Here is a 25,622-nt window from a genome sequence, read left to right as displayed (position 1 = left end):
ATTTTATTTCTATACTAGTTAAGTGAATGGCAAATCTGTTGCCAAAATTGATCTGGATTAAAGTGGTTTTGGGGAGGGGGACAGTTGTCAACATTAACAGAATAATGATAATCCAGAGGGAAGTATCTTCATGAAGAAACTGCCTTTGATAGTCAGGGTTTTATGAATAGCACAATGGAGGCATTTTTATTCCCAGATAATATAATAATGGTAATTAGGAGGATTTATGAAAGGTCTGAGGCAAGAATTAAGGTTGGAATGGTTCCTCTCCAGTAAGCTGTATTTCATTAGAGGAACCAGACAAGGGTGTTGTCTTTTCTTCTTTGTTGCTTGCCTTATAGCTACAGGCATTGGCAAAGAAAGTAAGGAACTCTCAGAATCGAGAATATAACTGGTATGGTAGTCAAGAAACTTTAGCTTTATTTTCAGATTATATATTGTTTTTGATAAATCAAAAAAACGGCATTTTCACGTTGTAGTACATTTGTATTTTTTGGGGGGGTTTTTTGAGAAAATGTCAGGTCTTTTTTCAATATAAAATTAATGAAGATAGAATGAAGGCTATAGAGAGAAACTACGTACTCGCACATGAATTGGTTCATGTTTATGGGGATACCAGAGAAGTGTTTAGGTATATGGATTAAATGGGAATGTTCATCGTGTTTCACTGTTGCAGTCATTACTCTTGGATTATCCTGCTGGCAGGCTACCCGCAGTCGGCCAGAATTCCAAAGTCTGGATCCGGCGTAGGCTGCTGTCGCCTCCTCCCTGACGTCAGTGCGCCAGGGCTATAAAAGATGCAGCCGACGCCATTTTCTTCAGTCTTTCTTGCCGTGCGGTGCCCGAAGCAAAAGAAGTTCGCAAGTGCCGGTTGGCCAACTCCTAAGATTTTCAAATCTAAATTTCAAAACCGAAGTCTTCATTAAAGCCAAGTACCCCGTTGGGGAAACTTTTTTCTTGCTCAAGAACGATGTCAGAAAAAGCTAACAATTGTATTTCTTGTGGGAAGCAAATACCTCATAAGGATTTTCACTCTTACTGTATTCCTTGCCTAGGCCCTGATCACAACGTTGCTAGCTGTCGGTTTTGTGCTAGATTCAACCAACACACTATCAAGCGTCTGTTCGATTTTGCATTTCATTACTTTGACTGAAGATTTAATTATATAATGCCGGAGGAACAGCCGGCAACCGGAGTTTACAAAAAATACAAGGACAAGGATAGAAAGGAGGGAGGTTAGGACAAAGCCTCTTCTAGGCCAGTCGCCGGTTCGCTGGTTCTCAGTGAGGCGCCCGCTACCGACTCCCATGTGGAGCCAACTGGGCCTCTGGAAACTCAAGGTATTGGACACTTTGAAATCAATCCCTCAGATGGGTCCGGAGCCGCTGAGCAGGCATCGGCTTCTGAGGGCGTCTTCAGACCTACACAACTATATAGTAAGCCATCCTCAGCTTCAAAGACTAAAGCAGCTCTAAAGACAAACAAGTACAGCATTCTCCTATTCAGACTTCCATGCCTAAAAAACAGATGCTCAAAATGGCCGAAGACCTAATTACTTTGATCAGGGGCTCCCATCCCCCTCCTGATAAGAGGCCTAGGCAAGAGACAGAGTATGATTCTTCTGATCGGATATCTATTTCCTCTGATTCCTCTTCTGAACAGGATTACTCCATGCTTCCCTATGAGGATTCTGATGCTGAAGAATCTATTCCTTCAGCCTCTCCTCCTGAGGACTATTCTTTTGGGGAAATGCTGCATACTATGAAGGGAGCATTTCCACTGGGAGAGCCAGGAATATTCTGAGTCTAAGAAAAAGCTCAGAGACTTCCTACTTCTTCCTCAGCATAGACCCTTGCCATTCCACCTGTTCTAGACATTGTAGATGTATTTTCAGAGTGCGGACTGTCCCCTGACTCTTTACCCCCTGCACCTGCTAAGCCAGACAGATACTATAGGGTCCCGGATTCTCATAAATTCCTATATAAAAACCCTGTTGCTGACCCAGAAACTATTTCTCAGGGTCCCAAGGGGGTTAAGGCTTCCACTGCAAAAAACCTTGTCCCCTCTGATAGGGATTCTAGAGCTCTAGACAGATGGGGGGGGGGGGGGAGTATACATTTCTGCCACCCTGGCTGTAAGGGCTTTAAATTGTCAATTTCATATGCTTAAATATCAGCAATATTTAATGTCTCTACTTAAACAGAAAATGTTGACAAATACTGAGTGTTCAGAGAACAAGGAATTGCAGGATTTATTGCATGCAACTGAACAAGTGGGAAAGCATGCTTTGCAATGTGGTTATGATTCACTGGAGGCCTCTTGCAGGGCCACTGTTACAGGTTCTGTTATTAGAAGGCATGCTTGGTTAAAGGAACAAAATCTTGCCTGATCATGTTAAAGCAAAATTATTAGATGCACTATTACAGCATGATACTTTGTTTGGTACTAAAGCAAAAGAGGTGTTGAAAATAAAAGAGGATAAAGCAAAATCCATGCAGACAGTCAAGGATTTCTTACAGGTACAGCCACCCAGGTTTAGCAAGAACTGGCCTTCTAAAAATTGGTCCTTTCCAGTCTCAGACAGACCACAAAGAGGCAGATACAGGAGTCCCAGAGGCAGATCTCAGCACCAAGGCTCATACAGGCCTAAACAATGGGGTGCTCCTACCTCCAAAAGCGTTGAAGACAAATCACAGCCTTACAGGAAACAATGACTTTCCTCTATCAGTTCCAAGCAGTTTTCTTTTGATAGCCCCCTTAGGGGGAAAACTAGCACTTTTTTCATCAAATTGGCAAATAGTTACCCAAGACAAATGGATTCTGAATGTAGTGTCCCAAGGCTACAGGTTCCATTTTCATACTCTGCCAAGGTCAAAGGACATGCCAGACCTGCCACACAATCAATGGGCAGAGGCATAAAAACAAATTACAGCCCTCATGGACATGAGGGCCATTCAGCAAGTACCACAACAAGAGCAGGGGTAAGGATTTTACTCCAGACTTTTTCTAATACCCAGGAAGGACAAAACCTGGAGGCCAATTCTGGACCTGTCTATACTAAATACGTTTCTGGAAGTTCCAAAATTCAAGATGTTGACTCTTCAGCAGCTACTGCCCATGCTGGGCAAGAGGGCTTGGCTAGTAAATTTGGACCTAAAAGAGGCATACCTGCATGTCCCCATCAAGACAGTCATGCAGAAGATACCTCAGATTCATAGCTGGCTCAATGCATTACCAATTGTCTGCACTGCCCTTTGGCGTATCTACTGTGCCCAGGGTCTTTACAAAATGCCTGGCACAAGTGATTGCGTTTTGCAGACAAAAAGGAATTCAAATGTATCCCTACTTGGACGACTGCCTAATTCAAGCAGAGAACAAAGACACTCTTCTAAAACATCTGGCATTTGTAAAAAGATTACTATTTGGCCTAGGGTACGCCGTAAACGAAAAGAAATCAAAACTAGTGCCCTCTCAAGAGATAATATTCCTGGGTGCAAGCTTAAATGCAACTGCCCAGATGGCTTATCTCACGCCAGACAAGCAAAAACAACTGACTACTTACTTCAAGAAATTGGCAACAAAAGCCGACTTATCTGCAAGGAAAATCCTGCAGGCCTTGGGTTTCATGGCATCCTGCATTCTACTAATTCCATATGCCAGACTGCATATGAGGAAACTACAGTAGTATCTGAAAAGTGTTTGGACTCAGCATTGCCACAGCCTGGAGACAGTAATTACACTCATTCCCTGCCTACAACAAGAGTTTCGATGGTGGGCAGAAGCCTGTCACCACAACAAGGGTCTGCCATTCAGTTTACCCATAGCCAGACAGACACTGACAACGGATGCATCAAATTATGCCTGGCGGGCCCATATGGCAGGAAAATGTATTCAGGGCGCATGGCCTGCAAACCAGATGCATCTTCACATCAATCAAAAAGAGATGCTAGCTGTTCAAAATGCCCCGACAGCTTTCAAGGACTTGCTTCATCCAGGACAATTACTGATAAAGACAGACAACACTACGGTCATGTGGTACATAAACAAGCAGGGAGGTACTCATTCCTACCCCCTCTGCAGACAAGCAATGACCTTATGGGACACAGCACTGGAATTTCAAGTTCACCTGCAAGCACAATTCCTGCAGGAAAAACAAATACTCTGGCAGACGAACTAAGCAGAAACCTCATGGATCCCACGAATGGAAACTGGATCCACAAGTCTTCAGGATGATGATAAGGAAATGGGGTTGCCCAGACATAGATTTATTTGCCTCCCCTCACAACTGTCAATTGCAGAGATTTTGCACAAGGATTTACCACAAGCAAGCATGGAAAGGGGGCGCCCTATCATTCAGCTGGAAAAATCTAAGAGTCTATGATTTCCCCCCCACTACCTCTCCTTCCCAGAGTACTCCTAAAGGTCAGCCAAGAGAAGCCAAAAATGATTCTGATTGCACCAGACTGGCCACGCCAGCACTGGTACCCAATCCTGAAGAGCTTGTCTCAAGGCCCAGCATGAATATTGCCTCAAACTTCTCACTTGCTGACCCAACAGAACAAATCAGATCCTGCACAGCCAACTCAGGACCTTAAATCTGGCAGCATGGCGGATAATGTAGCCATTCTGAACACTCCTCTTTCAAAAGCTCTTATGGATGTTATCTTGGAGGCCAGGAGGCCCAGTACCAGAAAATCTTATGCAGAAAAATGGAAGAGATTCTGTGCTTGGAAACCAGGAACAAGGCATTGACATGTCTGTACCAAACATTCCTCAGATTTTACAATACCTGACAGATGCTGAACAAAGGCATTTCTTTCTCATCAACTAAGATTCATGCCTCTGCCATTTCTGTACATTACAATACGGAACCACCTATCTTTTCTCATCCTTTAATAAGGCAGTACCTTAGAGGGGCCAAAAACATTAGGCCTCCAAGGAGAGCATCAATTCCGGCCTGGGACCTCAATTTTGTTTTGGAAAAACTCACACTGCCTCCTTTTGAGCCAGCATCAACAGCGGATATTAAATTCTTATCCTGGAAAACAGCTCTGCTCCTAGCCATTACCTCTGCAAGGTGAGTCTCGGAGTTACAAGCACTCATGGCTGTGGAACCTTTCATCATTTTTCATCCAGACACGGTTTCTCTGAGGACAAATCCTACATTTATGCCTAAGGTGGTGTCCAGTGTGGCCCTCAATCAAAACCATTCACTTGCCTACCTTTTACCCAAATCCACAGAACAAGGGTGAGAAAATTCTGCATTCTTTGGACATACACAGGCAGTTACGCTTCTACTTGGACAGAGCTAAAGCTTTCAGAAAGACTGAGCAACTTTTAGTGTCATATGCTGCAGGATCACCTTTATCTCAAAACAGTCTATTTCTAAATGGATAGGCCATTGCATCCGTTTCTGCTATTCTCAGCATGGCAAATCAATGCCTAAGGGAATTAGGCCTCATTCCACCAGAGCAGCAGCCACTTCAGCAGCCTTCCTCAGGGGAGTACCAACCAAATAAATCTTAGAGGCTGCAACTTGGAGTTCAGTGCACACCTTTAAAAAGCACTACCACTTGTCTCTCTGCTCTAAGTCCAGAGCAGGCTTCGCCACTGCAGTTCTGCAGGGACTCATAACCTCTTCTAATCCTATTTAGCCCAGCCACCCTTCCTCAGCTTTGGGATTCATCCCAAGAGTAATGACTGCAACAGTGAAACACGATGAACATAGTACAGTTGTGTACCTACCATAAATGTAGATGTTCAAGTGTGTTCACTGTTGCAGTCCAGGTTACCCACCCACCATCCCCCTTCTCCTTGCTGGGACTTATCTGCCCTTCTGTATCCTTTGCAACCTTTTTGGTGTATTTGCTTGTAGAGGAAGGAAATGTTATTTTTGTGTATGCATTTCTTAATATATTTTTCAGCCTACCTGTTTGGGGCACCTGACATCTGGGGCATGAAAAACTGAAGAAAATGGGTTGGCTGCATCTTTTATACCCCTGGCGCACTGATGTCAGGGAGGAGGCGGCGACAGCAGCCGACGCCGGACCTAGACTTTGGAATTCTGGCCGACTGCGGGTAGCCTGCCAGCAGGATAACCCAAGAGTAATGACTGCAATAGTGAATACACTCTAACATCTACATTTATGGTAGGTACACAACTGTACTTTCTGTTATGACTGCTAAGGATATATGGGAAGAGACTAAAGATAATACAGAAATGGAGAAATCGGAAGCCATTGCTTATGGATAATAAGATACAAGCTGTGAAAAATTTTCCCCTTCATTTCATATGCAGATCAGGGCATATTTTTCTCAACCAGAGAAGTTTGTGAATGACCGTTAAGAGTTGAAGGAATTTACTGGGGAAGAAGTTGTGTAGGATAAGTTGATTCTCCTGACAGAACAAGGTGGTATAGGATTATGTGATCTGAAGGGGTACTACAAAGCTACCCAGTTATGTACACAACACAAGCAGAAGATTACACATCAAAGTGGAAGGGGTTGATAATGCAACCGGAGAGAGCAATAATGTGAGGGTAAGATTTTGGGTGTAGGTCCTTAAGGAGAAATAACCAGCATATAACCAGTATATTCATAAAGTCTTCTAAGAACTTGCAAACCAACCAATACCAATCAAGTGGGTAATAAAACAAGAGCCCAATGACATGCACTGGACATGTACTTGTGGAGCCAGAAATATTTCATGCAAAGTTTTACCACTGTTATCTTTTATGATGAAGCTCTATCAGAAATGAAGTACATTTTTTGCTGAGTCTAGACCAGAGGTAGCTGTTAATGGCGTAATTCGGGATAATAAACTAACGCATAACAGCTAATAGGAATCGATCAGAGGAGGATTGGAAAGCACAATTGAAATGGCAATTTACCAAGGAAAAACGGAATAGAGTAGAGGAAAAGACATCTGTATGGGTCCCAGTTGTGCTACAAAGTCTGCAAGATTCGGGGGGGTTTGCTTGGAAGTGTTTGCACAGATATTTTTATACCACAAACAGAATTCGGAGGATCTTTCCTTGAGTAGATAGCAAATGCTGGAGATGTGATGAGAAAGAGAGGGTAATTGGGAATTTAATGATTTGACTGATTTTTTTTTTTTTAAATCTCTACAGTGTTTTGTCAGAACTATTGGGGAAACAAATAGTTATAACTTGACAAGTTTTAAAAATCCCCTATAGAAGGAGGGTGGTGCAAATTGTAACCTAAGAAAATTATTCTTTTAAGTTGGGTCATAGGCTTTGAATTGCCTAGACCTAATAGTCTTACTACGTTTAGTGTTATTGCTACTGAAAAAGCATTTACTAAAAAATGGAAATCAAAATCTAAACCGGCTGTAATTGAAGTACTGAATGTTAAGGATATAAGGAAAGTAAATTACATAGAAATAAATGCAATCCATGGGAACAATATATGCTGAATAATGTTCTGGAGGAGGTGTGAGGTTCAAGGGAGGGAAGGAATTGCACAATATATGTAATGCTGGAGTGAGCAACTGTTAAAAAGGAAACACATACTGCATGAAAAAATAAATTGATATTGTCTATTTTTTTTAGTCTTTATGTACCGGTGTCACTGTTTTAGTTGTGATTTAATGTTTTTTTTTTTGTAGTTGAATGGGGGGGACTCTGCCTTGTGCTTTGTGCAAGCTGGACATGACTGCCTGAGAGATGAGATGAGAGTCTTGGGTGACCCCCTATGAGTTATCTATCCTATCTTGATTGAACTCCATGGAGGACCAGCTAAGCATATCAGCTGCAGACTCCAGAAATGGAAATTAATTAGACAGGGAGAGAGTGATGGTTTCTGGGTTACTCGTAAATGGGGGTATTCCAGTAGTTGTCCTGTTTTGTGTGTCTGAGCAACAAGTAGGTGAGGAAGTTCTAAAGAGTACCCCATAAAGCTTTACCAGGGCATAACGTTTCATTCATATGGGTAGGTATATTTTTGTATTCATTCCCTCTGGTCCCTCCCTCCCCTTGGTGCTATAATAAACTGTATCCTGAAGACCCTGCATCTCAATGCCTAAATGCTTGAACTCTCATGCCCTTTAAGCCCTATTTCATCGAGCATGAGCTGATTATCGTTAAGGAGGCTTGGAAGCCAGCCACAGGAAATTCTACTCATCCAATGAGGAAAAGTATTTTGTCTGGTTCCAGAGGGAAAACCCAGGACCCTCTTAGAGCATTGATGACCTTCATTTCTGCAATCCTCATGCTGTTGTAGTCAAGCTTGACATATGCCCCTTTAAAGGTGCATCCCCAGTTTTTTTTTTTTTTTTTGTCTACCTGACTATGGATGTTCCCTTTGCAACCCTGCAGCCTGTTAAATGCTTCCTGAAGGGACTCTAACACTTGAGACCTCCAAGAAAGAGTACTGCTTCTCTGTGAAATTTTCTCCAGGAAAATTGACTGTCTGCTTTTGAACTTGTGGCTTCAGATCCCCCTCAAAAGATCAAACCTAGAAAAATACTTTACTTGCATCACCACAACTAGAAGAATAGAACTACAAGGCCTCATTTGTAAAGAGCTCTTTCTTGTTTTCCATAAGAATAGAGTCAGTCTTAAAAACCAGTCTTATCACGATAAAGGTTGACAAGATTTCTCTCTCAACCAAACTGTTCAGTTGCCTGTTTTCTTTCCTGACAACCTGAACAAGGGAGAAAAGTCTTCACTAAGGGGATGGGCAGAGCCATTCTATGCTCATATCCAGTGTCTGAGGTTTTTTTGCACCCGGGTAGGACGACGAACAGTCTCCAAGCATTTTTAAAGTGGCTGAACCTTTGCATTAATATTTTTTTGTTGTCATCACGGGAAAACATTTGAAGGTGCCATGAACTCTAGGGGTACTACAGCTGTTACTGCCTGCCTTAGTGAGGGTGAGTGCTCAGTCTCTTCTAGAAACAGCTGCCCTAGTCTTTGGTTCACACTTTCTGTAAACAGTAAACTTAGATGTACATTGCTTTCTGGGCAAGGGTTACTTTGCTACTGCCATTTTGCAGGGCTTGTTGCAACTCTGTCCATCCAGTTTGTCTACCTTCCTCACGTTGTGAATTTTGAGTATTGTCTCAGTAGTTAGGACTGCTGCAACAGTGACCTGTACAAAAGAACATTATGAAGATTGAGTAGGTCACTACTTGTAGTTCTGGTTCGTTCTTGCCATCCCTTACCTACTTTACGCATACTAGGACTGTTATATGGTACCTTATCCTTATGCAAAGCCTTAGACATGCTCATGACTGTATAGATTTGGGGAAATGTTTTTTGTAAGTACCCAACCTCTTCACACATGATCCTGTTTAGTTAGGACCTTGCCTGGGAACAGGTATTGTCAATATTCTCTGGTACGAAAGCTCTAAAATGGTGCAAACAGATGTTAGCATAAAAAAGCATGTGCAGTGACTTGCTTAAGGAGTGGACATCTCTGTGGCCTGAAGAGGTGCAGTGGACTGAGCTCTGTAAGTTAAAGCAGCCAATGGACCTTTTGTGACTAAAAGCTCCAGTAATAAAAACTACTGCGGCAGTGATCCGCTTGAGCATCTGTTATGGGTAAATTCTTAAATAGTTGTATTTTTCTAAAAGTTTTTTTGCTCCCCCCTCCACTTCCTTCTTGCCCTTACTGTTTACCATTATTCCCCATCAGCCCTTTTGTTCACCTCTCCCACCCCCTCTTTCCTGGTTCTGACCAAATCATGTCATAACCATGCAGGTGGGTCCCCACTTCAGGTAAATTATTTTTGGCCTGTTACCCCTTAAAAAGGCGCAAGAGTGATTGGGGAGCATCATATAGGGGTGCAGGGATGGTTACATATTCAAGAAAGATGATAGGAAATGCTAACTGGTCAGAGCGAATATGATGCACACATCATCACACACAGCATCATCTCACTTTTGCTTTTGAGTTACTTGAGGGAGTGATAACCTGCCTGCTGCCAAAGAAACATGCCCCTTTCCTCCACTAATCCATCCCTCATCTGTAAGCTGAATCCTGCTAGGAATGGGTGAGCTGACATAAACTGTTTAGTTCCACCCCTTGCACCAGCTTCTCCAGTACCCAAGAAGCTAATCAGATTCATCATCTGGGTCACAGTCTGAGCTCTGTCTTTCTCTACACTAAGGAACTGGAACTGGCATTCTTTATTATATATGTTCACAGCAAATTTCAAAGGCAGCAAAGGTGAAGGTAAATGAGTGAAATGAGCTAAAAGGTGCATAAATCCAGCTCAACTCAAATGCACTTTTTTCTGTTGACTGTTTTTGCTTGATCATGTGAGACTGGACTGAATGGCCTAAGAGACCATGGTAAGCATAGTTTGGACTGTAAAGAAAGACTAAGCACTAAAGATGGACTTTCATGAGGAAAAGGAGAGCTGTGACATGGGAGCTCAATGAAGATGTGGGATAGAATTGAGGTGGAGTAATAGTAGTAGGGAGATTTCAGACATGGCATCATAACCCAGGTAAGCACTTCAGCTTTAAAGTAAATTTGCTTTTCAGAAGGATGGTCAGGCTGTGCAACAGAGTACTTGAATTGGTGCTAGGATTTCTGGGGGAAACTCTAGGAAGAAGAGTGCGAAGACATCTCTTATGAAGTTGCTGCAGCTTTCTGCTTTGGTAGTCTTTGTGTTCTAGTATGGTAATTATTTTTCTTTTCTTAGAATATAATTTGTGATGTGGGCATGATTCATACAGTTGTGGTGAGCAAATTTTTGTACATTTGCTACAAATGAGTGAGTGCTTAATGTACAGTTCCCATTTCACTCCCTCATGCTTCTTTGCAGAACCAGTTGTGGAAGCAAAGACTCTAAGTAACTTATCACCAGGTCCCACATCTGCAGCTGCTGCTATTGAAGAGCTAATAGGACAGATGGAACCTCCTGTAGTTCAGCTGATTGAACCTGTACAAGTATTTCCGGGTAAGAAAAAGATGCATTTTTATAAAACTTAATTTTTAAGAATAATTTACATTATTGCATACTTTAAAGTTTGTATTCTTGTGTTTTGCTTAAATTCTATTGTAATTAATTTTATATGTGTTGCACAAATTAGTATATCTCATTCTGCTCGCCTTTGCTGGTGGCTTAGAGTGATGGAGCTCTGAGTACTGACCTAGGCAACAAGAGTTTGAGTACAGGCTCAGATGTTTGATGACACAAGCTGGGACAGTGGACATATGCCCATCCCTGGGGAGAGGGGGTGGATATTGTCCAGGTTTGCCACTACTTCCTGACTGGATCTGTGCTGAAAAACAAGGGCAAAGTTGGAGGGTGGGTGCTGGTACAAGGATAAGCTGGGCTTGACCAACAAAGCTGGTGATAGTCATTGAAGTCATGAATTGTTAGAAGAGCGTCGGCATTCCCACAAAGACTTAAGCCTCCATGTCATCACCTGAGTGGAAGGATTAGGGTCATTCATACAAAAAATGCTGTGACTGCTGATATGCTAGTGACAGGACCAAACACCCCAGTGCCTGCCTGGATGACTGCTACTCCAAACAGCTCTCGTCGTAGGGGATCTAAGGGGAAGCCCCCCCCCCCCCCCGAAAACAAATGGGCTTGAGTCCAGTAGGGGTGGCTTGATCAAGTTCAGGCTGAAGGGAGATGGGGTGGGGGGTTCTTAGCCTGTTTTGGATTTTTTTATGCTTAAATGTAAGCCATTACCATTGGCTTTCAGGAACTGGTTATGTGTATATTTTTGTTAACTTGTTAGAATCCTCATAATTTTTGTGAAATACTAGACAAATGTTGACATCGGAGAGGATTCCATTTAGGAAAAAAGCTGGAATCTGTTTGGAGGATTCAGCCTGTGCTGCAAAGACCTAGAACATATTTTAGCTAGCACTGTAGAGTTGTGAGAACAGTGACTTCATTGTCTTATTGTCAGTTATGTACATGGAAGTAGTTTTGATATGCCATCCCTGTTCTGTTGTTGCCAACCTTTACTTATTGGATGCTGGCTGCTGTCTCGGTTTTGTCAGGTTACCATTATAATTTTAATTCCGTACCTTTAGCTTTAGTTTTTGTATTTTAAAATAAACATAGGTATTTGTAGCCAGCTTACCTTATCTTTATAGATTTCTCAAATTCCACCTTCAAACAGATGGAAAGACCTTAATGGTCCTGTAACAGGACACGGATGCCGGATTCATCTGCCTGGTGTTTGAACAGAGCTAAAAGGTCCTATAAAACAAGAATCCTTCTTGTGGGAAGCATGGAGTAATAACATTATGTTTCTTAGATTAATCCTATCTGCCTTCTTCACTGGAAGGCATTTTCTGCCTTCAGCTTCCTTTTAGTAATCTCACACCACCTTGAGATCTCAGCTTTGTGTTAGGAAAAATTGACTCTGCCTCCCTTTGAGTCAGCCCAACAGCAGGCATTTTTTTCCCCTGCAGCTGACACCAGATTCTTATGGTTATTTTTGTTATTTGAATCGACATCTTAAAATACAAGCAATCACTAAGAAAAAGTGAAACTGGACATTGAGAGCATCCGTAGCCACAATAACACATCACGCTGTCTGCAACTAGGTTAAGCATAAGTAGTAATAAAAGAACATGTACAAAAATCAAGAGTCTTCACTGGAGAGCAGTAGACATCAACTTTAAAATACGTCTGTGTTATTTTATGTGGGGCAAAATTAATACCGCTTACTGTTGACAAACTCATTAAGGTATGAGACTATAATTGGAAGAAGCTGGAACTTGTTTGGCCCCATAAAGACTCCTGCTAAAAACAAGGGAAATTTATATTTAGATTTGAAGTACTGCAAAGCAATGTTCAGACGACTTATCACTGAGATCTGAAGAAGCCAAAGTTTTTGGTGTGTCTGCAGAATTTGATGTGGTAGGCAGGTTCCCAATATTCTAACTGTAGCTGTTTTAGGGATCCTGAGTCTCTGAATGTTGAAGACAATTCCCATAAGGGCTTAACTTATAAGCATTTCGAAAAAAATATGGACTTCGTCATCCTCTTCTCCTAAGCCTATTTTGATATGAACCCATGTTATAAAATTCCTTGTTGACCATAACATGCTGGATTCTAATGTCCTTGAAAGATTTATCTTAACTTATAAGTCAAGTCTTGGCATCTTCGCTAAATCATGGAGAATAACAAATTGTTTATCAAACTCTATTTAAATGTCACCATTTGAGAAACAAGTATGCTCAGCTAGTAGCTTTTTAGCTAGATGAATATTTGAGTTAGACAGTAGTAGGTAAACAGGACTCTTTCAAGCCTTGTACAGCGCCCTTAAAACCAGGAATGTTAAACAGAGATTGGTTAAAATTGTTATCTGCAAACTGGATCTATAGGAGGAGGAGTTGAAGGCATGTCTGATTTGTAAATATTTCCAGAAGTCCTTTGACTGAATGCTTTGAGTGTGTTGCATTTGGGGGGAAAGCAGACATAGTTTGTCATTCTTAACCTCTAGCAACTGTCTTACTTCCAGTATACTGTTCCTTAGGATCAATCTGTTATCATTGTTGGTATGTGGGTTGCATCATATGGGGATCTAGGTATTAAAAACTTAAGTTGGACTGAAGATTGTATAACCTTTTTAGAGCTCTGTGAAGAGTAAAATATGCCAAATATCTAAATGAAGTGGGGACTTCATGTAAGTAGCAAAGCATAGCTTTGTGTGAATTATTATGCAGCAGCTTAGCTTGTTGAACTGCCCTGAGAAGGTGGGGATAGTTTGTTGTGGCCAGATAATTGTAACAGACTGCAGAGTCTTCCCAGCTACGTATATCTGGTAGGCCTGCATCCTCGCATCTCCTGGGCAAAAGAAGGGCAGGTATGGAATGCTATAAATTTGGGATGTTAGATGCTTGATTTTTACCAGCCATTTATGAGTAGAAGGAGTAGGCAAACATCTTAAGATATACAAAACCTTAGGACAAAAGACCATTTATAGAGCTGAGGTTTTGCCCCATCGTGAAGGAACTTGCTTCTTTCATTCCAAGAATGAGCACAGATAAGAATGTCCCAGAACAGTTTTAGGCTCAGGTTTCACATCTCTTTGTAGTCAATTAGATGAAAGTGAACCTAAATAGTCAGTGGAGCTTGCACACCATACATACCAAGGTCGTATCATTTACTGGGAATAATTCTGTTTCACATAAGTTTATTTTCGTGACTGAATAGGAATTAAATGGGGCCAATAACTGTAAAGTCCATCAGCCTTGGGATCTTCTGTTAACAGCAAGCAGTTGTTTGGAATCAAAAGGATCTGTAATTCTACCCCCATCAATTCCCAGCCATGGATGGATGTACACTCTTGTGTTATGAGTGCTAAAGGTTCTGTGGCCAAAAGAAAAAGCTAGAGGGGGATAAAAGCATGTCTAGTACTGCTTCCCAGAAAGAAAGAAAGGAGGAGAAATCATTTAATGCATTAGCACCCTTGCAAAGGACGAATCATAGTGTGGGTTGTACCACCAAAACACTAGGAACTAAAGGAAATGGTGCACTTTGCAGTCAAGTGGCCTCAAATGAACCAAAAAGGTCAGAGTAAGAAGTATTAGTTGAAGTACTTTCAATAAATAAGTCCACTAGATGAACAGTTGTTGAGCACAGAGTAACAAGAAAGAGAGACTGTTTCATCAGCACTTGGCAGTGGTTCAGAGAAAGGGAGTATTCAGCAGCCAAACCAGGTTGTAATGTATGATTATTCCAGTTTTGTTCTCCATTAGCCTGATTTCTGTATGATTCTTCAGCAACAACTGTATTACATTTTACTGTTGATATTAAATTTTCTTTCTCTTCTAAGCAAAACAGATCAGCATTTTTCCAAGTTACTTCTGTTTCCCAGTTTACTTGTTCATTGGTGTTCAAAAAGCCTTTTCTGCCTGACACTGAATTCTTCAGAGCAGAATGGCTGTGCTTTTGCTGCTTGTTATTTTAAGGGGGAAAAAATTTAACAATAGATCACTGGGGTAAAACCTGAATACCAACGTGTTTTGTATATGTGGCAGCACTGATGTATATAAAAGAAAGCTGATATACTATTAGGTCCTGGGGCTTTGCCCGAAGAGATACTTTCACTGCATTTTGAACTTCTTGCACAGTGACAGCCCCTTCTAAAAGAGAGCTATGCTCCACTGAAAGCTGTGGAAATGGCAAGGAATTTAGCATAGAAGAAAGGTCCAAAACATTTTGAACTGGCTTACATAAGGAAGAAGAATGTTAATTCTTTGATTGCTGTAGGATCAGTTAGCAGTACATTGCATTCTTTATCCACCCAGTCCTGGTCTATTCTGTTCTCTGTTGAAGCCTATATGCTAGCCATTTCCTAGGTTTGTCTTTACTAAGCTGTCTGAAGTGCTGTCCGTTTTTGATATAGGTGGGTTTTCTAAGGCAGCTATTTGTGTCTTTTCTGTAGTTTGTAGTCCCAATTTACCTGTTGCCAGTAAGCTTAACCTTGGAGCGGCCTTCTGTACCTGGGCTTCTAAGACTTGAATATACTCATCTAGAGTTCTTCATAGTCCAGCTTTGGATGCATAGCATACATCTCTAGTATACAATTTTAAATGCTTCCCACCAAGTGAAGATCAGCACAGAGTGTGGATGCTTTTGGTGAAGGAAAGTAGCAGCAACTTCTATGGTGTAGCCTTTGGTGGCTGGATCTTTAAGAATAAGTGGGCCAGGTCTCCACAACTTATCACTATGGTTAAGGATAGGCCATCATAGTCAAATGAGGGAAGGAGATAATCTCCATATGTAATGGGTCACATGCAAGACGAGGACAGAAGTACAAAAATCAATCCTGCTACTTTCCCCAGAGAGGGACATAAAAGCATTCCCTGGGTCATTTGGTTATAGAAGGCAACAAATATCTTACAAGTCCACAGATTCCATTCTTTCTAGTAAAAACCTTTGGGCTTTAAGATATTTTTCTGAGTTTGGGTAGAATGGTCTTCCACTGAGCTCAGTACAGCATTGAAATTCATCTAGGATTACTGGAAGCTACATAAGGTTGTAATGTCCGAATTAAAGTCTGGTGCATCATAGTGGGGCCATATTTGGAACACAAAATGAGAGGCCCTTCAACGGTTTTACATTTAGGTAGAACCCGTCTTCCATGATTTGAAGTTTATTGTAATATACATCAGCCCAGTTTGAGGTAAATAAAAATAGCAACCGTTCTGATAGAGCCATTGGATAAACTAACTAACAAAGCGGTACCAAATATATAAAAAGTGTCTTTGTCATTTGCCAATCTTTTAGTCCTGTACAAAAAAAAGTTATGTCATTTGCCTTTTTTTTCTGTCAGCTGTGAAATGTTTCTCTTGACTTTATATTGATTGAAGTAACCTTTAAGGGAATCATTGCTAACAAGCATACAAAACTTTACTTTAAAGTTTGTGAACAACAAGCCTACAAAACTAGCTACAAAATGTAAGCCACCACAGAGGAAGTATAGGAACTAAGTGCAGGTAATAAATAAGACTCTGTCATTGTACATGTGGGTGTGAATGACCAGAGACATACTTCCCTGGACTACATGAAAAGAGACATGGAGGAGCTCTTTATGTAGCCCAGGCGGGTATGACCCTAGCCCTGAGCAGCATGCTACCATCACCCAGAATGATACCACAGTACAAGCAGTAAATGATTGATTTCAACAATTGGCTAAGTTTGTGGTGTCATTCTGAGGGTAATCCAGTATCAGTCTGCCTGGGATAACATGATTAGGTAAACCAAAAAGCACTAAACAAATTAAAAACCAACACAAAAAAGATTATTATAATCTTAAATAATCGTCAATCCAATTAACTTCTCATTAAACCTATAAGCTTAAAACCATAAAAACGATGAAAACATATGTTCAACCTACCCATATTATCTTTTTAAAGACAAATTCTTAAATAATCGACGATTATTTAAGATTATAATAATCTTTTTTGTGTTGGTTTTTAATTATGGTGCAGTAGGGTTTTAGTTTTATACTTGCACCTTTTAGGACGAAAGTACTTTGCTGGTGCTAGTAATAGGAACACACCCCCTTATGGGTCTATGTGATTTGTTAGTTTGAACACACTTAATTAGCATAATTGATTGTATAAAAATGTGGTTGTTATTCAGAGATGTCTGAGGAAGGAGCGCCATTGAGTTCTCAGAAAGCGTGTGCTTACTTCATTAAATTTACATTTTTTATTGTCAGCCTTGGACTTGTGCTTTCTACAGCTCATTCGTTTGGTTTACCTGGGATAACATGATTGACAGACCTCAATGCTTTGCCAGAGATGGCCTGCATCTGTCACCCCTGGGCGTCCGGATACTGGCCAAGGCTCTTGCCACCCCTATAGTGCCTTTTTTAGGTGGTGTCCCAAAGACCAAATTAGCACCATAACAGCTACAAACAAATGCAATCTGAGGGTCATGCTGCTCACCGCTAGAAGTCTAAATCTCAAAATGCACTTGCTCGAAGCACTCCTTAAAATGGAGAACATCGACAGTTGTGCTGTAACAGAGACCTGGTTCAAGGCAGCAGAAAGCACCCCTGCACTACCAGGTTAGAACTCATTCCACACCTTTTGGCCCCAGAACTTGGACCGATGCTCCAAAGGTGGTGGTGTTTCCATATTCATAAAGGATGCGCACACCTCCAGACTTTTAGCCCAACATAACGCATCAGAGATACTTCAGGTGCAGCTAACATTGGGTAAGACAGCGATTCAGGTCGTAGCCTGCTATAGGTCCCCAACCATTTCCCAAGACTCACACTCCATGTTCCAAAGCGCCCTGGAGAATATTAGGGTCCAACCTAACACACTCATACTGGGCGACTTCAGTTACCCCTCCATTAACTGGGAAAACTACTCATGTGCCAATACACTTGCCCAACGTTTCCTGGAATTCATTAATTCCAATGCCCTGGACCAGCTTGTTCTTACCCCCCACTAAAGGTAGCAACATCCTTGACCTGGTCATTACTAACATGGGCGACTGTAGCTCTGCACCAATAGTCAACTCCTCCCTGGTTAGATCCGACCACAAACTAATCACCTTGGAAATCCACATCTCTCCCACCCCCACCCCCTGCAAAAGCAACCACCATGAAAACCTTCTCCAAAGCTAACTTTGGGCTCATAAAAACAGAGGTGGCTAACTTCATGACACCCATGCAAATGGAGAATAGTTGCATGACCGCCGAATCATAATATCAGTGCACTGTACGAACAGAAACACAAATGCATGGATCTCGCCATACCCAGTAGAACCAATACACTCTCCTCCAGAAAAAGAAAGCCAATCTGGTGATCCCCTGCCATAAGCAAACTCTAATACAGAAGGAGGAAACTGATGTGGAATAAGGGAAGTCCCAAGACTGGAAAAAGTTGAGATCCCTCATCAAATCCTCTAAAGCTAGCTATGAAAACAGAATTGTAGCAGATAGTAAAGACAATCACAAGGCCTTCTATAGTTATGTAAAGAAATCTCCTGGACAATACCCAGATTTGCTCTGAGCTAATGCACAGTGGTACCTCCTATACCGAGCCAACAGATATTGCCAATATACTGGCCGACAGATTGCTCCAACTTTACCCCCCCTCCCCCAAAAGGACCAGTCCCAATACCAGTAGATTGCCAGGCACCAGTATTACTGCTGCACAGGTTAAAACAGCACTGTCCAAGGCCAAGAATACAGCTTCTATAGGACCTGACAATATCCCCAGCTGTGTTCTACATGAACTACAGAGTGAACTGGCACCTCACCTGTGTGCACTGTTCAATCACAGCCTCGCCTCAGGCTTTGTCCCTACTGAATGGCACACTGCTACAGTCATCCCTCTCCACAAAGGAGGAACAACTACAGACCCTGGGAACTATCGCCCCATTAGCCTGAGTCAGATGTGCAAAGCTGTGGAACGCATCATCATGGACCTATTAAACAAGGATATACGTAATCTCCAAACTCTGAATCCCACACAGATTGGTTTTGTGAAGGGTAGATCATGCTTGCTCAACTTGGTCGACTACTTTGAGTCAGTCACCAGAGCTGTGGATGAAGGCAAGGTGGATGTTATTTGTGTTTCACTGTTGCAGTCATCACATCTGGGTTATCTGCCTGCAGGTAGCCCTCAGCCGGCCTGAATACCAGTCTTAGGATTTCTGCGTCGGATGCTGTCTCCTCCATGACGTCAGATCATTGGGGTATAAAACATGCAGCCGACGCCATTACATCAGTATTTCTTGCCGTGTGGTGCCCGAAACTGAAGCAGTTCACAAGTGCTGATCGGCCATCTCCTGAAATTTTCGTTTTCGAGTTTCAAACCCGTAGTCTTCAAAAAAGATAAGTACCCCATTGAGGATCCTTTTTCTTGTTCCAACATATGTCAGTAAAAGTTAACAATTGTCTTGCCTGTGGAAAGCATATACCTCAGAGATTTTCATTCTTACTACATCCCCTATTTAGGCCCAGACCACGATGTCCCTCGCTGTCGGTTTTATGCCTTGTTCATCCTCCGAACTATTCATCGTCGGGCTATTTTTGCAGCCAATTACTTTCATACTCGATCTCTGTACTCCGATATGGCTTCTTTAAGCCATCCGACTACAGATCTGAAAAAACGTAAGGCTAAAGACAGAGACAGACTGCATAGGTCCAAAACTGCCAACGCTTCCGCTAAGCTTGTCACCAGTCCGCCAGTACTCAGTGAGGTGCTTTCGCAGCCCCAGATACCCACTACTTCAGATTTGCAGGCCTCTACTGAAACCCATTCGGAGTCCGGTATGCCACAAGATGCTTCTTCGACTATGGAACCTGTAGACGTCTCTACCTTGGATGGCGCTGTGCAGGCACTGGCTTCTGAGGGTGTATTTAGGCCTGCAGACATTCATATTAAACCGATGCCATAGTTTCCGCCCAGAAGTTCCAAATCCCTCAAGCCAAAAACTTGCACTACGCCTAGAAAACTGATGACCAAACCGCATGCTCAGGCCTATATGCCTCAAACAAATGCTTAGAATGGCCTTCCCCCTCTAAGAGCCCTAGTACTTAATTTCTTTCTGATTCTTCTGATCAGGAATCTGATATTTCTGCTCCTTCTGATTACCAGGATTTGCCCTTATCTACTTATGAGGATTCTGATGCAGTAGATTCCATTCCCTCTGCCTCCCCTCCAGAAGATATTTCTTTCAGTGAAACCTTGCATACTCTTAAGGAGCATTTCCACTGGGAAAGCTAGGATTACTCTGAGTCCAAAAAGAGACTTGGGGAGTTCTTACTCCTGCTTCAACACAGGCCTTTAGCTATCCCTCCTGTTCTGGACATTGTAGGTTATGCTTTCTTGGAATCTAGCCTTACCCCAAACACTTTACTTCCAGCTCCCAGAAAACCTGACTGGTACTACGGAGTACCTGACTCTCTCAAGTTCCTCTTCAAAAATCCTTCTGCAGATCCAGAGACCATTTCCCAAGGACCAAAAGGCATTAAGGCTACTTCTGCCAAAAATCCTACCACTTCTGATAAAGATTCTAGAGCATTAGACAGATGAGGTAAGAAGGTATACACTTCTGCGGCTTTAAAATTGCCAGTTTCGTATGTTAAAGTATCAGCAGCATGTTATGGGATTACTTAAACAGAAAATGATGATGATTCCTGACTGCTGAATGCAAAGAATTGCAAGATTTAATGCATTCTGCAGAACAAGTTGGTAAACATACTTTGCAATGTGGTTTTGATGCTTTAGAAGCATCTTGCAGGGCTGCTGTCACTGCATACATAGCATACATGCTCCCTTAGGAGGAAAGCTTGCCCTGCATGCAAAAAACTGGGAACTCATTACCCAGGACAAATGGGTTTTGAACGTAGTTTCCCAAGGATACAGATTCCACTTCCACACACTACCAACCCCAGATGGTTGGCCAGACCTACCCCCATGTACTTAGAAGGCATTCTTGGCTTAAGGAACAAAACTTGCCAGATCATGTTAAAGCTAAATTACTGGATTCTCCCTTAAACCAAGACCACCTTTTTGGCAGCAAAGCAGAATAAGTCCTCAAAAGGATGGAGGAAAAAGCTAAATCTACGCAAACTGTTAAAGATTTCCTACAAGTACAGCCTCCCAGATTCAGTAGGCATTGGCCTTCAAAGAACTGGTCCTTTCCAGTCCCTTCCAGGCCTTCTCAGTCCAAACCCAGGAACAACAGACCACCTAGGCTACAGTCTCAAGCTAAGCACAGATCTAAGCAGTGGGGGGCTCCCACTTCCAAAGCAGAGAGTAGTAAGCCACCCCCTATGGAAAAATGGCACAGTGACTTAACCCTTCCAAGCCCTGCTCCCTTAGGAGGAAAGCTTGCCCTGCATGCAAAAAACTGGGAACTCATTACCCAGGACAAATGGGTTTTGAACGTAGTTTCCCAAGGATACAGATTCCACTTCCACACACTACCAACCCCAGATGGTTGGACAGACCTACCCCCAAATCAATGGGCGGAGGCCCAACAGCAGGTTCTCTCTCTTCTCAGTATCAGGGCTATTCAACCTGTCCCAGCAGAACAAAGGGGACAAGGTTTTTATTCAAGACTTTTTCTGGTACCCAGAAAAGACAACTGGCGTCCTGTCCTGGACCTCTCTATTCTCAACACCTTTCTGGTAGTTCCAAAATTCAAAATGCTAACTCTTCAACAGCTTCTTCCCATGCTAGCCAAGGATGCCTGGCTGGCAACCCTAGACTTAAAGGAAGCTTACCTGCACATCCCAGTAAGGGAATCTTGCAGGAAGTACCTACGCTTCAGGGCAGGCTCCATGCGCCATCAGTTCTCTGCACTTCCCTTTGGCTTATCTACTGTGCCCAGGTTATTCATAAAGTGTCTAGCTCCAGCCATTGCATTTTGCAGGCAGAGAAATATTCAAATTTACCCATAGTTGGACGATTATCTGATTCAAGCAGAAAGCCAGAACTTGCTATTACAACACCTGGCATTCATAAAGAAACTTCTAACCTCGCTGGAGTACACCATAAACAAAAAGAAATCTCATCTGGTACCCTGCCAAAAAATTGTATTCCTGGGAGCTAGCTTGAACACAACTTCCCAGATGGCTTACCTCACGCCAGAGAGACAAGTTTAATTGACGGCTTACTTCAGACTACTGGCCACAAAGACCCAGCTATTTGCAAGGAAAATCCTGCAAGCCCTGGGGTTCATGGCCTCTTGCATTCTTCTAATTCCATATGCAAGACTGCATATGAGGACACTCCAATGGTATCTAAAAAGCCCGTGGTTTCAACATTCTCGGGACCTGGAAACAATGATTTCTATCATTCCTTGTATGAAGACAAAGTTCCTTTGGTGGGCAGAGGCCTGCTACCACAACAAGCGACTCCCTTTCACTTTACCCCCTGACACCCAAAACCTAACAGACTCATCAGACTATGAATGGGGGGGGTCACATGGCAGGACAGTGCATTCAGGGGAAATGGAACCCAAGACAGATGCACCTGCATATCAATCAAAAAGAAATGTTAGCTGTACAGAATGCTCTGACAGCCTTCAAAGACCATATTCTTCCAGGACAACTATTGGTAAAGACAGGCAACACCACAGTTGTGGTACATAAACAAGCAGGGGGGGAACCCACTCGTACCCTCTCTGCAGACTAGCCATGGCTGTGTGGAACACAGCCTTGAGCTACCAAGTACACCTACAAGCTCAGTTCCTGCCAGGCAGACTTAATTCACTGGCAGACGACTTAAGCAGAAATCCCATGAACCCACACGAATGGAAACTAGAACCCAAAATATTCAACCTCTTCAGGAACAAATGGGGAACTCCAGAGGTAGACCTGTTTGCCTCCCCTCAGAACTACCAATTGAATAAATTCCGCAAAAGAACTCCCCACAGTCATGCCTGAAAGTGGGATGCCCTGTCCTTTACCTGGGAAAACCTCTCGGTTTATGCCTTTCCCCCTCTGCCTCTCATCTCGAAGGTTCTATTAAAGATCAAACAGGACAAGCCAAGGACTGATTACACCAGACTGGCCACGCCAGCACTGGTACCCCCTCTTGCACAGTATGACACTGCGGCAACCATGGCACCTGCCTCAGACCCCTTCCCTGCTGTCCCAGCAGGCGGGCCAGATGCTACACCCTCAGCTTCAAACCCTGAACCTTGCAGCCTGGCTGATTCCTTTTGCTCTCCTCTAGCATCCCTCAGTAAGCAGGTGCTGGATGTCATTCTGGAGGCAAGGAGGCCTAGTACTAGAAAATCCTATGCTGAAAAGTGGAAAAGATACTGTTCCTGGAGCCAGGCTCAGGGGATGGGCACAATGGTGCCCAGCTTACCTCATATTCTACAGTACATAACAGAAATGCTCCACAAGGGCCTGTCCTTCTCGTCAATTAAAATTCATGTCTCTGCCATTTCAGCACATTATAATACTGAGCCACCCCCCTTCTCTCACCCCTTGCTAAAACAATTCCTTAGAGGGGCCAAAAATTTAAGACCCCCCCAGGAGAGCTCCCACTCCAGCCTGGGACCTTAACTTTGTATTGGAAAAGCTCCACCCTGTTTGAGCCATCTGCAACAGCAGAGGTGAAATTCCTTTCTTGGAAAACAGCCTTCCTTCTAACCATCACTTCAGCAAGAAGAGTGTCTGACTCGCAGGCCGTCATGGCAGTGGGACCCTTCATTATATTCCATGCGGACAGGGTTTCCCTCAGGACCAATCCTTTCTTTATGCCCAAGGTGGTGTCTAGTGTGGCTCTAAATCAGTCCACTCATTTGCCTACTTTTTTCCCTAATCCACAAAACAAAGGAGAAAGAATACTGCACTCTCTGGACGTGCACAGACAACTTAGATTTTACTTGGACAGGACTAAGCCTCTCAGAAAATCTGAACAGCTGCTAGTTGGCTTTGCTGCAGAGGCAGAGGGGAAGGCCATTTCCAAGCAAACCATTTCCAAGTGGATAGCCCATTGCATTCATTTCTGCTACAAGCACCAAGGAAAACCTCCCCCACAGCGGAGTAGATCACATTCCACCAGGGCTGCATCTACCTCTGTGGCTTTTTTCAGAGGAGTTCCTACCAGGGACATCCTAGAAGCTGCTACCTGGAGCTCTGTATATGCCTTCACCAAGCATTACCACTTGCCTACCTTTTCTAAATCCAGAGCTGGATTTGCCACTGCAGTCTTGCAGGGCTTAATAGCTGGCCCTAATGCTCTTTAACTTCCTCCTCCCTTTCTTAGCTTTGGGAATCAACTCAAATGTGATGACTGCAGCAGTGAAACACTAAGAACATAGTGCAGTTGTGTACACTTACCATAAATATAGATGTTAGAGTGTATTCAGTGTTGCAGTCCTGGTTATCCTCCCTCCAGCCCCCTGACTTCTCTTGGCTCTACCTTTCCTTCTTGTTTGGTATATTTTTTTCTGGTGTATTTGCTTTTTGACGTGGGTGTACCATACCATATAACTGCTTCCTGTTGTGGGGGCACCTGACATCTGGGGCAAGAAAAACTGATGTAATGGCATCGGCTGCATGTTTTATACCACCTGACGTCATGGATGGAGAGAGCATCCAACGCAGAAATCCAAAGACACTGGTATTCAGGCCGGCTGAGGGCTACCTGCAGGCAGATGACCCAAATGTGATGGCTGCAACAGTGAATACACTCGAACGTCTGCATTTATAGTAAGTGTACACAACTGTACTTTCATATAGCCTACCTTGATGTGGCCAAGGCCTTTGATACCATTCTCCACTCAGGAATCATAGAAAAACTCACTAAACTATGCATCAACCCTATATCACTAGGTGGGTTCCAAAGTGGCTCACAGATAGAACCCACAATGTGAAAGTAGCTGCTTCCAAGTCAGACTGCCGTCCAGTCACGAGTGGATTCCCACAGGGTTCGGTCCTGGGTCCTCTCCTGTTTGGTATCTACTTCTCTGAAGTCCAGGCCAACACGAAGGGACTCTGGCTGGCAAAGTTCGCAGATGATTAAAAGTCGGGAGGTATTAACTCCCCAAATTATATTGACAACCTACAGAAAGGCCTCACTGAGACCAGTGACTGATGTCAGAACCATAGCCTTAAGCTCAATGCCAAAAAATGTGTTGTCATCCCCTTTGGGAAAAATCCGGTTCCCATGAATTAGCACATTGATGGTAGTCCACTGAACACAGAAGGCGTTATAAGAGATCTGGGAAGACAGGTTGACAGCAACCTCTTTTTTGACCACCACATTGCCACTGTGGTCAGAAAGTCCTATGTGGCACATATCATTACTAAGGGTTTTGCATCCAGGAAGAAAGAGGTCATTGTCTCCCTCTACTCTTCCCTCATTAGGGAGATCATCAGTTACAATGCCTATTTGGCATGTACCTCACTAGACACCTGTAACAACTGGAAAGGCTGCAAAAGTACCTCACAAAGAGGATCCTAGGCCTTAAACACTTGGACAGACTCAAAAAAACTCCCAACTATTCTGTGTCTCATATCGCCTACTTAAAGGCGATCTCTGCTTGACTTACAAAACCATGTCTGACCCAGCTCTGTTAGAAATGCTAGATCTAAAGAAGTCCTAATCCCTCCACACCACATGCTCCAGTGACCTCAACCTCATTACCATAATTAACAGAACGTGCTGGAGGGACAGGT

At 42.9% G+C, this 25,622-nt stretch overlaps 1 protein-coding gene across 1 annotated transcript in view; it reads left to right on the top strand.

Annotated features, from left to right (window-relative positions):
* The window catches only part of LOC122797232 (nucleoprotein TPR-like), a 1,117,229-nt gene that overhangs the window by 192,867 nt on the left and 898,740 nt on the right, over positions 1-25,622 (top strand). The window contains exon 3 of the mRNA XM_044066070.1: positions 10,796-10,930. Coding sequence (XP_043922005.1) covers positions 10,796-10,930 — 135 coding nt within the window. The remainder of the gene's footprint in view (positions 1-10,795; positions 10,931-25,622) is intronic.

Source organism: Protopterus annectens, chromosome 3.part0 (assembly GCF_019279795.1).
Source record: "Protopterus annectens isolate FY-2018-M chromosome 3.part0, PAN1.0, whole genome shotgun sequence".
NCBI classification, from domain to species: Eukaryota; Metazoa; Chordata; order Ceratodontiformes; family Protopteridae; genus Protopterus; species Protopterus annectens.
Note: the sequence above shows the minus strand (reverse complement) of the source record. Positions and strands in the feature narration are given on the sequence as shown.